This window comes from Physcomitrium patens, chromosome 22 (genome assembly GCF_059467195.1).
Source record: "Physcomitrium patens ecotype Gransden chromosome 22, ASM5946719v1, whole genome shotgun sequence".
In the NCBI taxonomy this organism is placed as follows: Eukaryota; Viridiplantae; Streptophyta; class Bryopsida; order Funariales; family Funariaceae; genus Physcomitrium; species Physcomitrium patens.
In genome coordinates, this window is record NC_143431.1 from 11251565 (window position 1) to 11267224 (window position 15660).

The window sequence follows — 15660 nt, forward strand, 5'->3', positions numbered from 1 at the left end:
ATGAGTAATGAAAGAAAGGATTGTTTCACAGGGTGAGACCATAATACTTTTTCTCATCTAAATGATTTGTGCTCAGTGTACTTTAGTTAGTTCAGGTAGGCATTTTTATCCAAAATAATGTTTGAGTATCTAAGATGGTGTTTGGACATGGAATGCCTCAAGTACTTGTATTTAAAATAGTAAAATTGGTATTTTCATTTTTCTTTGAATGAAAAAATTTATTTGTGTACATAATATTAGAAGATTTTCATAATCAAATATTTAAAACTAATTGAGAACTAAATGCTTTTTGTCTACATATTTAGCTTAAGAAATTTAACAAAATATTGATGTATATTAATAAATGTTAAATTTTTTAATACACTATAGACTATATTTTTTTAAATAGAATATAAAATAAATTTAAAATTTATAGATTACCTTCTTTAGTATCATTATTTTTTCTTACAACTTCATTATCTTCTCACCTTTTATTCTTTTAAACTTCTATACTTGTATTTAAAATTATAGTAGAAAAACTAAAAAAAATAAATGGAATTGTGCTACAAAAGATAATGAAAAATAAAGATAAAATAAAATAAATCACTCTATTAATGCTTCAACTTCATCTATCATTATATCCAATACCAAAATTATATGGTTATACATACAATACATTAGCAAGATCTTCTATAATAACTATATTATCAAAAGTAATTTTTTATAATTTTTTATATTTGTTTTACTAAAATCAAAAGATTCAAATCACAATACTTTTTGATTTTTTTTATTATTAATTTTTTATTTAGTTTTTTTATGTATTTAATATAAATTTAATAAATAAAAATTTATTTTAATTGCAATAATATTAATAGACTTAAAAGCCTACTTTTCTTTCTATAAAGTACATCAAATCAACAAAATAATATTTAATTATTTTAAGCAATATGAATTATTTAAAGATGCCATTAATAAAAATTCCTATTAAAAGTCATTATACTTGATTTTATAAAAAATCTAATATTTAACATTATTCAATTTTAAAGTAATTATGTTCTTTTGAATTTGTCATAGTTTAATATATATATATATATATATATATATATATATATATATAATCATTGAATGGATTACATATACTCTCAACTTACATAATTTTTGAATTAAAAAATATATATATTAAAAAAAGATATTAATCTTGAATAATAAACAATTAAAAAACTTTGTATTTTTTAGTTTCTTTTAATTTTTTAATTTATTTTAAAATAGAATAAATTTTTATTTTTTATTTTTTATTTTTTATTTTTTTTCCTATCAAATATCACTAAAATAAATAATTAATATATAATATTGCAAGTTTGTAATATGAAATTTATAAAACTATTTTTTTATTTTTTATTATGTATAAAAGAAGAAATCTAAATTATTATTAATATCTTCATAGAATAGCATTGTATCAAAATTTGTAAATTTTTATGTATTGGAACTATAAAAAATATTAATTAAAAAAAAATATATATATATATATATATATATATATATATATATAAATACTCTTCTATCATTGAATGACCAAAAGAAGATAATTAAGAGATAGATATATAATAGAAAGAAATTAGAATGGCTATTGCCATTTATATAGAACTTAGAGAGTTTTAAATGTTGACTATAATACTATCAAGGACAAAAATTAGAAGAATATAAATAAATAAGTTAGACTTTGTTTAAAGAAAGATGAAAAAAAAAGAAAAAAAGAAAAAAAGAAGAAAAAAAATATTTATATTTAATAAATAAATAAATAGAAACAAAGATAATATCCTAAAATCTTTAGTTTGGAAGATTTTTGATAAAAGCCATAGAAATAGAAGATTATAGTTGTGCTAATATAAGCAATGGATTAAGAAGTCTATGATGGTGATATCAAGGAGTTTTTTTTATCTTAAATAAATATTATATGATTGTATGAAGTTTTTAACTATCTTTTACATTTGAAGCCGCTAAAAATCTCTTTAAATTAATTCCAATGTCTTATTGTATCTAAAACGTTATTTAGTTAGAAAGTTGTGACAAGATTAAAGAGTTCAAAATCTAGCTCAATATCTATCAATTTTTCTCAATGATGCTAAAAAAAATAATATATCCAACATTAAGAGCTACTCAATAATATCACAATTTTAAACTAGAAGCTTTGTTAGGAATTCTTATGAAATTGTATTCCCAAAAAAATTTGCATCTTTTATTTAATACTTTTTTTATTGTATTTCATATAAAAATTAACTTCTTATCAATTATAGAAATTAGAATTTCTATATGACAATCTATTATCAACAAATTTTTTACATCAATCAAATCCAATGTGATTTTGTAGTTTGAATGAAATATAAAAATTTAGAGAGTTTCCAAGGACATCATAGTTTGTATGTTTGAGGTATTCACAAATAAATAGATACATATTTTTCTTCATAACTTTGATAGTCTTAAGGCAAAAATAGCTATCTTTTAGGCAATTCAAATATATGAAAAAAAAATCACATAAAAAAATAAAGAAAACATCAATAGACATAAAGGAAAAATTATAGAATATATTTAATAATTCACAACCTTCAAAAAAGTAAGAAATGATGGAATTAAATAGTTTCTTTGCATCAAATATATCCTTTGAAATAAAAATTTATATAAAATAAGAAATAGAGAGATGGAATGATCAACCAAAAAGATAATAGTACATTCTAAAGAACTTAATAACATATTGCCAAAAAACAAGAAAGTCTAGTGTTTGGTCATATGGACAAAAAAGTGTATAAAAAGAATTATTTAGAATGAATTAATTATACAAATTAGTTATAATATAATGGATGATAGTACATTCAATATAAATATAGGGATAGTTGAGAAATAATGTAATATGAATATAAATGGTTGTTACATACATACATATTTATTTAAATAAAAAATATTAGATAGAACATAAAAATAGGTAGATTTGATATTATCTTGTGACGAAGCTTCTTAAAAGCTTTTTAATCATGTATTTGACTACATACATGTTTATAATTGATTGGTAGGTTAGAAACTTTGCCAATATATTAGCCACATGTCATATATGCAGATAGCTTGTGGTAGAAGATAATGATGTGGCATACATATAGGAAACTTGACTTGCAAGTTAAAACATGTATCTCGTAAATTTGGCTCATGTTAGAGGTCCTGTAGGATGTCACCACATAGCTCTTAGTTGGATAATATATATAGAAGTAAGAGTGAAATCTTCTTCACTCTTATCAATGTCTTTTTAGTCTTTAGTCTTATTTCAAGACTTTCTAATCTTTTTGGCTTTGGTAATAGCCATTCTAGTTCAATATATTATCATCTTTGAGTGATTTTTTAATCTTTTTAAGTGACATAAGAGTGTATTGAGATTTGTTTTTGAGATTTATATCCTTAATAGTTTGACAAGAATACTAAATTATTGTCCTTATTTTGAATTAAAAGTGAGTGCATTACTCCACTTCTATTGTTATATTTTGAAGGTTGCAAACCACTAATCTTTAAATTCATTTTAAGTTTTCTAATATTGATTGTTTTTCTTAAAGAGAGTGGACTATCTTTCTTTTTAGAAACTTTCATTTGATATTAGAAGTTGTTGATTATCTTCTTCTAATTTAATTTTTAGATTTAGTTGAGTTGTCTTTAGACAAATAAATTATGGATGCTATTCTTAGAGGAAGTGAGAATAGATTTGCATTTATTGCAGATCTTCATGAGCTTGTCAATACTTTGAGAGTAGAAATCTCACATAATTTTAACATCAAACATGGAGGAAGTATTTTGACGCTTATGAACAATTTGAACAACAAAGTTCATAGTCTATATTAAGAAATTGTACAATTAAGAGAAGCAAATAGATCAAGTTTACAACTAAATCAAAGAAGTCTTGCCACTCCAAATATAAGAATAGCATAGATGAATATGCTTGAGAATTTTGATGGAACATGATAAATTTTTTGAAGAATTCTTATGCTTACTTTTAGTCTACTTTCAAGAATCTTTAGATTTCTAATTTTTGAAAATAGCTATTATAGTTTCTTCTTGAATATATATATATATATATATATATATATATATATTCTCATTTCCATTTAATCATCTATATTTGATATATATTTCACTTATTTATGTATTTTCTTTGAATTCTTATCTTTGGCAATAGTTCAATTAACCATGATAGACATTTAATTTATCATGTTAAAGAAGAACTTTTTAAGAACTCAATCTAGTCTACATCTTTTTGAATAGATACAAAAGAATCACTTAAATTGATCTAATACTTATATGTGTAATCTTAACCTCTTAATAAATAAGTTCTAAGCATCTTTCATTAAAGTTAATCAAATAAGTTTAAGATTTTTAGTAAAATATTATTTATGCTTAAAGCTATAATTAGAGTTTTGAGGATTAAAAATACATCCAAATTAATTGAATTGTTTGATAGCCATACAAAGATTAAGTCTAATTGAGGATTATACACAATCATACTTTGGTGTATAAAAAGGCTCCTTCAAAAAGAAGAAACATCAAAGGATTGCCTTTAATATTGAATTGAAGAAAACTTAAAAGTAAAATTGGGCAATTCAACTTCAATTGTGATAGTTCAATGAGCTCTGTAATCTAGGATTGTTAAATTCATATTGATCTACTAGCTACATCTTTCAATTGGAAAACTTACTACTAAGTAATGCAATCAATTTTAATAGATATATGGATTGATCCAATTTTTGTTGCTTATAATTTTTTGTAGTGTTAACTCTTTAGAGCAATATCTAAATAACATTTACATCATTTTTATTGTTATTGGCTTATTATACCTATCCATTCAAAGGTCAATAATTAACATCACATTTATATTCATCTCCAAAGTATTATACCTTTCTATAAGAAAGTTCAAGGTAAAAATACTATACAAGACAAACATTTGGAATTGAATGCATTTTAGTTGAATGAAATTAAAGCTTGAATGAAGTAGGATTAAATAAACTTATACTAGATGAAATAGGCTTAAATGAACTTATATTGGATGAAGTTAGGTTAGGTTTTGGATGAAGTTTTGTGTTAATGAAGATAAACTTAAAATAAATAAAAAATTATTTTTGAATGAAATATGATTAAATAATAAAAAAAATTTCCAATATATACAAACTTTTAAATTGATTTAAGAGCATGTATGAATGTTTATAAACCCTTCTTGTATTAAGTGGAATTAAATTAGAGGAGTTGTAGAGTTAATTAATAAGACTTAAAAAATAATTATAATTAATAAAAATATATAAATTAACTTAATTATTATAAATAAAAAAGACTACAATTAGTAGGAATTTATTTTAGCTTACAAATTTCAACACCTTCAATTCCTCGAAGCACTTGAAAGCATTTAAATAACATATTTCAAACTTCTAAAACCAACTTCTAATGTCTATTAACTAATTACTTCAACCTCCAAATTCCAAGCCTATTTAACTACTCTCAAATACAAGAGCAATCTAATGAAAAGCTACTATATATTTAGCCACTACAAGAAGTCTCTAGAAGATCAATCTAATGAGAAGCCACCATATAGTTAAACAAAATCCATCTTTATTTGATCTAATCAAAAGCCACCACTTAGTCAAATAAAGACTCTATATTATTTGGTTCAATAGTTATTCTACATTTGATTCAATAAGGATTTCTACATATTTGGTCCAATAGCTAATCCATACTTGGTTAAACAAAGACTCTCTTTTAGTTGATTCAATAGTAAACTTCCATCTTCACATTTCCATTGTTCAATCTAATATTGATCTTATCATTATCCTAACTCAATCAACTAAGTCATCTCAATTGCCAATCTAATGATAGTTTGAAGTAATTTTCAACCAATAACAACAACAATCACAACAATCACATAAAAATTATACTAATATCAATTCAACTATAAACTTAAATTAATAATAAATAAAAATAATAATCTAAATATTAACTATAAAGCAATCTACATGATAACATTATAAAGTTGGATTATTTTTAATTGTGAATAGATCAATCTTATTGTTTATCGATTATATCTACTAAAGTCTATAAAGATCCATCTTATATTCCACATATCTCTTTTTAAGCCATACAAGACAATAGATATATTAGGATGAAGACAAATACCACATCCTCATATTGAAGTAAATAATAATCAAGAGTTTGACGTCAAAGAAGTCTTAGATTCAATATGATGCCAAAATATGTTGGAATATCAAATACATTTGTATAAATATGATATTTGTGAATGCACATGATAGCCAACTAAGAATCTTACAAATGCAACAAAAAAAATTAATACTTTATATTAACAATATCCATCAAAATTAAGATAAAGAGTCAAACAATTCTATGTTGTAATAAAAAATAAGAATTAAGGAAGATTGCTATCTATCTTTTATCATTGTTTGTAGTTTCCATATACTTGTGGTATTAAAAAAATAAAGTATCAAAAACTAGCACATTTTACTTGAAAGCTATTATTTGTTTAGTTACCAAAAAAAGCATTAATATTATCATAGCTTTTAAGAAAATTTAATAGAGATGAAGACCTTTAAGAATATGTTCTTTTTCAAATAGATGGTGAGATACAATGTATTTGATAATATGACTTTGGAAGAAACTTCCAATATTTGATAATATTATTGGAGGTAAAAGCCATCTTTGATAGTATTACAAATGTTTTATTTAAAGGAAGTTACAAAAGCCTCAACAATGATCAAATATCAAGGTAGTCTTTTTGCCTTAGTACAAGGTAATATCAATGGTTTAGAGGACCTATCAACTACCTTCAAAAGAAACAAAGATCGTAGTATGTGACAAATTCAAGTTGTAATATCTTAAACTTTGTTAGTATGTAATTATAACTTCTTGTAAAACTTGTCTTTAGAAGAGGGGATAATGTCAAAAACATACATATTTATCTAGATTAAAATAATTAAATAAAACTAAATAGAAGTAAACAAAATTAATAATATATTATGGAAAAGCTTCTTAAAAGCTAAATGGATGCAGATTTTACTTTATATATGTTTGTAAGTGATTGGTAGCCAAAAAACTTAGCCAACAAGTTAGCCACATGTTGTATATATTAATGACTTGTGGAACAAGTTAGTCATATGGCATACATGTAGGAAACTTGTGTTGCAAGTTAAATATATATCTTGTAAATTAAACATGTGACATATGTCTTATAGAATGTTGCCACATTCCTAGTTAGATAGTATATACAAAGACAAGAGTAAGGCCTTCTTCATTCTTATCAATACCTTTCTTATTCTTAGTCTAGTTTCAAGAATCTCTTCTTGTTATTGTCAATAGCTATTTTAGTTTTCATATTATACTCTTATATAAACATCTACTCTCTTTGAGTAATATAAGAATATATTGAAGTTTTGATTGTTTGTGATTCATATCCTTGATACTTGTGCCAAAGTGGCCAATATATGGCCAATTTGTTGACAAAGTTTTCTACTTTTTAATCACCTATAGACACATATAAAGTCAAATCCACGTCTATGAAGCTTCTAAAAAGCTAGTATATAAGATATTATCAATATTTACTTCTATTTATTTCTATCTAACTCCTTTTATCTAAGTAATTCCAAGTGTTGATTATGTTTGTAATAGCAATTGAATTGAGTTTCTAAAGCCTTGTTATGATTTTAAATTTGATTAAATTAAATTATATTTTCAATATAATCTTTGAATGTTTAAAAATAAATAAATAAATAAATCATAAGGTTGCTAATTTCACTTTGTTTATTTAATAACATCTAATTAACTTTTCAAATTATTTAATCTTCTAATGCTAGAAATTACAATTTGGCTTTTGCCAATGCACAAGTTTGACATCATAAGCCTATCTTTTCTTTTCTTTTTTGCTTTTGAATTTTTGCTTATTTGACAACAACTACAATATCGTGTATTGTCAGAATTTCTTATTTGGCTACAATCACGGCTGTGTAACGTGCAAACACAACACCTTCAGTCTTAGTATTGACGTCCTTGATCATGGCAGGACTATAGTCAACAACCGTGGTACCCACAGCAATGTTCATCTCATCTGCAACATGAGATGATGCGTCGATGGCGAGAGAGTGATGCGCTGCGTTGTTGTGATTGTGTGCACCAGCAATTAATCATCTTCTCGCCGAAACACTGGTTTGATTCGCATTATCGCACACAGTAGCATCTTTGAAGCCGGATCTGTGATCGGAGACTCTCACTGCTGAAGATAACCGTGCCCGGACTTTGTTGCCGTAGGGTTTATTGCAGCTGAATTTGATCATTGTGCGCTATGTTGATGCAGCCCAGCGATGAGTGGTGAGGTTGATCGGCAGCGAGGGCAGCTGAGCGCGTTTTCGCATGTCAGAGCTGCCTGAGCGTATGCGTTGCCGTCAACGATCGAGGGGAATGGTGCAGAGTGAATTTTAGGGTTTCTGGTGCTCGTCAGAAGTTTGTGGGCGAGTTTCCGTCGCGTGTGGGATCGCTGGAGCTGCGGTTTTTGTTCGCTTTGGACGTCGTTCATCAGAATGGCGTTGTTGGAATGCGGAGCGCGGGTTTGGCTTCTCGTAGCTGCTGTAATGTTCCTTCTCTTGCAAGCGAGATTGTTTTCAGTGCAGACCAAGTATGCAGACCGGATCGCTTTGGCTGTGGAAGGGGAGAATAAGTGCTCACACAGTAAGAAAGCCCTGATTGACCAATTCAGTGTCCAGCAGGGCAGGATTGTTGCTTTAGAGGATGAGAAAGAGAGGCTTGAGAACAAGAATGCGCAGCTTAGCTTGCTGGTTAGAGATTACCGGCGCATGGGGAAGGAGGTACCGAAATTAGTAGGTACCAAGCCTGTTGCTGCTGTGGTGATTATGGCTTGCAATCGGCCTGACTACCTTGATCGAACGTTGAATTCTGTGCTGAAGTATCAGAGGTTGGTGGCGGAAAAATTTCCCCTGTTTGTATCTCAGGCATGTGTTCTTACTCCATTATCAACTCTCAAAATTGTGAAACTATTCAAAAACTGGTAGATATCCATGGACAAATAAGTTCTTTGGTTTTTGACGATATATTTGGTGGTTGCACTGAGTCGATCATTCAATCATCGTGTTCATTCAAACCGATCTCAAATTCTCAGTTTGGTATTTATTGTTTGTTTGTTTTTTTTCTGGTATACTTGTCCATGTGATTCTTGCTGCGGCTCAGGATGGTCCAATGGAGTCAGTGAAAGCCAAAGCGAAGAGTTTCGTTGGTGTTGGATATATGCAACATCTTGAAGGTGACCCCCCTACAAGGAATCCGGGGGAGATAGTCGCTTACTACAAAATCGCACGCCACTACAAGTTTGCACTATCGCAGCTTTTTGACATCCGAGGATTCGAGAAAGTGATAATTTTAGAGGACGATATGGAGATAGCGCCCGATTTCTTTGACTATTTTGAAGCAACCTCTTCTATCTTGGACTGTGATAAGTCCGTTGTGGCAATTTCTTCGTGGAATGACAATGGCCAGAAGCAGTTTGTCAGTGACCCTACGGCTCTGTATAGGTCTGATTTCTTCCCTGGTCTCGGCTGGATGTTAACCCGAGAGTTTTGGGACGAGCTTTCTCCGATTTGGCCAGAAGCTTATTGGGACGACTGGCTGAGGTTGAACTCCACTCGCAAGGGTCGTCAGTTTATTCGCCCAGAGATTTGCCGAACATACAATTTCGGTGAGCATGGCTCAAGCATGGGACAATTTTACTACAAGTACTTGGTGCCCATTAAACTGAACGACGTCCACGTAGACTGGAAGTCGTATGATTTGGAGTCCATGCTGAAGGAGGAGAAGTTCAATAAGGAGCTGGCGCGTAGGATAGCCTTAGCCACACCCCTAAACAACGTGGACGAGAATATACTTAAGATGGTTGAGAACGTGAACCGTGATATCAGAATTGTGTACAACAGCCAGATGCACTTCGAAAGTCTCGCTCGGGCATTTGGTGTATTCGAGGAATGGAAAGATGGGATCCCTAGGACGTCCTACAAGGGAATCGTTGTGTTCAGATGGAAGGGCAACAGAGTGTTCCTTGTTAGGCCTGATTCTCGGGAAGCACTTGGTTACAATGCAGATGTTTTTTAAGTGATAGCGGTGTACCTCAAGGTCTAGCCATGTGCTAAGTGCTCTGTACACTGCTTACAACTGCTCAATGGACCAGTTGTACAAGCAGGGAGCTTTAAGGTAGTGCAGATTTACAGGATGTCATGCGGATCATGGTGATTGAGCTTATTGTTCAAAGAGGCATCCGTTTGGTTTGTTGGACGGAACCGAGCAGAACTCATCGCCACAACTTTGAACTGCATTACTATGTAACGATGGAGGGCTCTTTCGAAATTATCTACACTAAAATGAAAATTTGAAATCCTCACTAGACGAAGCGCACGGCAGATTCACAGCTCCGTGTGCAGCCGGTCATGCGGTATTTTTTTTACACTCTTGTTTACAACAGGTGTTGTATCTGTTACGCGCTGCAGCCACGCCGCCACAAGTTTCAGACTGCTGCTGCGAGAGAATGGGAGAGCACCCCATAAAAGAAACATAGGAACTCTGGATCATTGACTTCTAAAGCACCAATTTATTAACACATTTTTTGAAACAGCAAGAAGTGTTTCTGCTATTTTTCTGTTATTTCTTTTCACTGTGCAAAGTTGGCGTTCAAGAACTATAAATTTGAATTGCTGACCTATTTGGTGCAACAGCCAATAGGTTAAGATTGGACCAAAAATCCCACCTTTACCTTGAAAAAGATTTTTTTAATTCTTATTTCAAAAATCATTCTTTTGTTTTTCTTTTTTTTTGTGGAGATTGGTTTCATAAAAAGAACATAAGCTTAAACATCAGGTTTTACTGTATCAAGAATTTATTTAATATGCACTAGTGGTTAAGTATGATATAATATTAACATCAATTTTTTCAACCCACCTTTACATCTTATGACAATCTTGAATGGTATATTCTCTATTTTATTTTCTCTTTTTGTTGGCTTCAAGTTCTAATGTAATTTTTTTTTACAATTAATGTATAAATTTATATTGATTATCTTTGTGTAGAATTATATTTTTTCTTAACTTTTTATAAATATAATTTTATTTATATAAGAATCATTAGTTTTATAAAGACAATTCTTTCTTGAACATTTTATTTTTATTTTTCAAAATTTAGAATGAGTCTTACACTTTCATTTTTATGTTGTAGTAACTAGTTTTTATAGAATTAAAACCTTAATTTTTTTAAAAGTAGCAATTAAAAAATTATTGGACTATTTTTATTTTACTATTGTTTAGTTTAGAAATTGAACCAAAATATTTAAAATTGTTTGATATTAGAAATGATAATTATAAAAGAAATACATAGGCATCATGTCAATGTACATAATTTATATTTTATATTTATTTAGATAATATGATATAACTATACGTTTTATATATATATTTTTAATAAGGAATATTATCTTGTTTGAAATATTAATGGTATGCTTGTTTGTAGAAATAAAAATAAAAATAATAATAATAAATCTTTGAATTCATCACATAAAAATGTTTAAATAATGTTTTAAGTAAAAATAAAACAAAACACAAACAAAAACTATGAATATATAAAATCTATTTATTGTATCAAATCATAATTTTATCTCTTTTTTTTGACATACAAGTCTTCTTGCATTTTGGCATGGCAATCTTAGTATCTTATCTTGCAATAGTTTATTTATAATTTCACTATAGTTCTTAATAAATTTTGCAATCAACTACTAAATTCTGTCTTTAATATTTAGTTTCATGTTCATTGTTTGTCCTTATTTTTTATATTTAAAAAATCATATAATATGAAATTACTCTAGCTTATTAAATATGATATTATATCACTACCATAATTTTAAAATTAGTGATAGAGTATAACCAAAATAATACAATTATCTCACAATTTCATTTCTTATGATATAAAATTGAGACAAATTTTTTACAATTTCAGCTTGTATAAACTCATATATTTATATTCTATGTAATAAGAAAGCTTGGTTAAATGACTAAATGATAATAAATTAATAATAAAACCTACTCATTGTTTATTTGTGCCCAACAGCATGGGTTTCCGCTAATGTGTATGTATATCGATAAATATTTCTATATATATATATATATATATATACAAATAAATAAATTGATTGTTGCAATGACGCAATGCCGTCGAAAATGGAAACCGACCACACCAGTCAGACGGAGCAAACGAGGTCAGCATTCAAAATCGCCGTGGAATGGGATTTGTGTGTCGAGGTTGTGCATGCCAGGATTTCGCCAAACCAGGCTGTTCTGAGCACCATTACGATGTGCCGCTTGTAGATACTTCAGCAATTGCTGGTGATTGAATCAGCTTTGTCGAAACGCGGATCTGATTAGGGTTTGCGGGTTTGTGCGGGGGAGGTAGTCGCACAACGCAATCGAAGGTTTTAGGGTTTTGTTTTTTAGCTTTCCTTTGGGTCGACACTCTTTGAGATGATTGGATTGTGTTGTACCTGAAGATTAGCTGCGAGTTTGATTATTGTTTTTTCTCTTTCCTTTTGTTTGATATGTAATTTCCGTTGCGGATAGGTTGGTGCACTTTGAAATTGAATTTCGCTTTGTTTTGACGTACTTTGTTTTGGAAGTTATCATCTTATCTTGAGGCTACCAATTTTTCACCATCTTATTGGGCGCAAGGGTAGAATCTCGCAGCTTCGGGAAATCTTAGCTTGTGTTGTTTGAATTGCTGGAAACGTTATCAATAATTGTTCAGAATCTATTTCAAGGAAAAACCTAACATTCCTATTGAGTGAGTCAACTGAACATTTTTTCTCAAATTTTGTCATTGCGGATTTTCATTAAATTGCCGTCCCTTTCTTTTGTACAGGTTTGTAATGGAAGACCCTGAGGCACGGCGAGCGAGGCTGAAGGCCATGCGGGAGCAAGCCGAAGGAGTTTCTCAAAGTGCCCCAATTGCAAACAATTCCGCCCCAAAGCTTGTCAATCCATTTGAAGATCCAGCTCCGACATCCAACGCTCATACTCCACGGTTCAATTACTACTCGGACCCTACAGCCGGCTTCTTACACAAACGGAAAGAGACTCCAACACCTGTGGCTATGAGCCCCTCTCGCAACCCGTATCCTCAAGGGCACTGGAAACCAGATTATCATCCTCCAGCACCAATTCCGCCACCTAGGAGCTTTCAAGTCGGAGCATTCGGCAGTCCTATTCCCATGTTCAATCCCCATCAACAGGGTCCTCTACCTCCTGCTTTGGAGCCTCAACAGCAATATGGTGATGGGACATGGCCTTCCAAAAGATTTCATTATGGCACAGGCCGCGGTGGCCGAGGGTCAGGTCCTGGAAGAGGAGGATTTGGACGAAATGAGGGCAATCAAGCAAGAGGACGAGGTGGAGGTCAAGGTGGACGAGGTGGGCGAGGTCAAGGAGACACCGGTCCAGTCTCTGCAAGAGATAGCCCCGACCTTTTCTACCACAAGTCCATGGTTGAAGATCCATGGCGACATCTGTAGCTTTTTCTCTCCACCAGAATGACTTAAATTTGTAGAAACTGTCTCTTGATGTATTTATTTTAGCTCTTACCCAGTTTCCACCTCGAATGCACGTCTACATCTGGGGTAGCGACAGCATCTTTGTTTGGTTTCGGTTGGGTGAGACTGTCTATCTCCAAAAAAACTTTGACAATCTCATAAAATGATACCGGTTATTCCGCTCTATCTCCTGTTGGAACATGCGTTTCTCTGTGATTGTTGTTCACTATTCTAGCTTTGTCAAGGCTCTGAAAAGTATCACCATGCATGCATGTGATCAGGAGTTATTTGTGAGGCATGTTTGCAGTCCGAGGTTCCGGAATTGCATCGGGGGAGCAACATAGCTGAATGTGATGCCTATGAAGACAGAAAAATTGGCAGTGCTTGCGTCGTGTTGCGTGTGGTGCGGGGAAGGGCGTTGCTCGGCAGCTGGGTAGCTCACTGAGCACACAGGAACAGGTAGATTCACCACCATAAGTATGTTTATGGATTCACCCCCAGTAGCTTTGTTTGATGAATGCACTGTTGTACAATAGGGATTTCAGTAAAGATATGGAAGCCCAAGTTTGTTGTGAAATGGTGCCAATTCCACTCCAAACACAACTTTTTAGCGACTTATATTCATTGATCGAAATTAGAAAAATGAATTTATTATTGAGAAATGAGTATAAACACAGCAGATTGATTAGATTGACAGATGGGTTCAGGAACACATGCTTTTTAATTACTTTTTTGAAGTTAGGTTGGGAGAAATTTTTGTTTTGCTGTTGAATCAAAAAGCAAACTGAAGGGTCACTCAGGTGGAATAGTTTCTGCAATAGTAGTAGTGTTTGGAAGGTTTTAGTCACTCCAATTTTCAGAATAGCTAGTATAAACAGAGTTGAGATCAAAGTTGATCAAATCTTGTTGTAAACTATTTCAATTTCTGTAATTATTAAGTTATTTTAGCATTTTGCTTTAGCTATTTTTAGGACATTGCATTATCGTAATATTTTAAATCATTTCTTGTACTATTGAGCTTTCATTTGTGATTATTGACTTGTGTGTATGGATTTATATTAATCAAAAGCTCTCTTTTATTTTTATCCTTGGTAAAAGGAGCCATTTCGGTATTCTATTCATCCACCATCCTATATCAGCCAGATACCTATTCCACTAAGGCCGCAACGTACACTGCCAAAGGAATGTTGGTTCATTCCAAAGCCTGAGTTACTGAGAACTTGGAATTGTGACAAGCTGTGCCGATTCACCCCAAAAACCGGGGACGTGATTTTGGGCAGGATGGTGCTCAGCTTTTAGCAAAATACAACCGTCACGATGCCCAATCCAGAAGGGAGGGCAAAATGGAGCGCCAGTGTGGAACCTCCGACCAACCTGATTTACCAACTGAGCAGAATACCCCACCGAGGTTTAAGTAATGTAGTAAAAAAAACAACATGAGCTTGTAAAAGTAGTTTGCACATATATGTAAAATTTTTGCATGGTTGGATGAAGTTGCACTTATAGTTTGTTTCATTGATTTCTATGATATTGCAGCTCCATGTCTTAAGAATACATAGCATGTTTGAAATTTAGCTGTTGCAATATCAGATTTATATCATGCATGAGAATATCCAATCAATTTTGAATCTACAGATCATGTGTAGTATAATTCCAAATCTTCAATGCCTTTTAAATAATGTGGTAAATATTTGACACCATTTTAATGTTGTAGTGTTAGACGTGCACTTTGTCTTACAAGAATACTAATTACAAATATAATATCTAGTCTTGTAGTTGTGGCTAAATATAAAAGTGCTCCAATTGCTATAAGGTATAGATATTGCTCTCCCAATATATCTTCCTCCTCCTCGCACAGATGGTATAGATCATAACCATCATGACCACATCCAACCATTGGTGTAGACAATAGATAAGCATCAATCATATTGAATCTCCGTAAGATTTGTCTAATATATGTTAATTGGTAGAAAAAAATACTACCATCTGTGAAATGTATAATCTGAAGACCAATGCAGAAAGTTATTTTTTAA

At 30.8% G+C, this 15660-nt stretch overlaps 2 protein-coding genes across 10 annotated transcripts; both read left to right on the forward strand.

The window, feature by feature from the left end:
* The first annotated feature begins 8105 nt into the window (after nt 1-8105).
* LOC112275318 (alpha-1,3-mannosyl-glycoprotein 2-beta-N-acetylglucosaminyltransferase) lies at nt 8106-10507 on the forward strand. Its single transcript, XM_024505579.3, has 2 exons — nt 8106-9008; nt 9244-10507. The coding sequence occupies exons 1-2, from the start codon at nt 8580-8582 to the stop codon at nt 10156-10158; spliced, it is 1344 nt and encodes a 447-aa protein (XP_024361347.1). The 5' UTR covers nt 8106-8579; the 3' UTR covers nt 10159-10507.
* A 1671-nt stretch (nt 10508-12178) lies between these two features.
* On the forward strand, nt 12179-14577 carry LOC112275371 (uncharacterized). Of its 9 annotated transcripts, none has more exons than XR_016500142.1 (3): nt 12179-12304; nt 12961-13747; nt 13909-14577. XR_016500142.1 is itself a non-coding variant. In XM_024505696.3 (2 exons), exons 1-2 carry the CDS (start codon nt 12255-12257, stop codon nt 13607-13609), a joined length of 699 nt encoding a protein of 232 aa, XP_024361464.2. In that variant the 5' UTR covers nt 12179-12254; the 3' UTR covers nt 13610-13813. The 9 variants fall into 9 exon arrangements, 4 of the variants coding, with proteins under 4 accessions (XP_024361464.2, XP_024361469.1, XP_024361468.1 ...); XR_016500143.1 differs by lacking the exon at nt 12179-12304 and adding an exon at nt 12311-12494; XR_016500144.1 differs by lacking the exon at nt 12179-12304 and adding an exon at nt 12311-12494 and having other exon boundaries at nt 13935-14204.
* The last annotated feature ends 1083 nt before the right edge of the window (nt 14578-15660 follow it).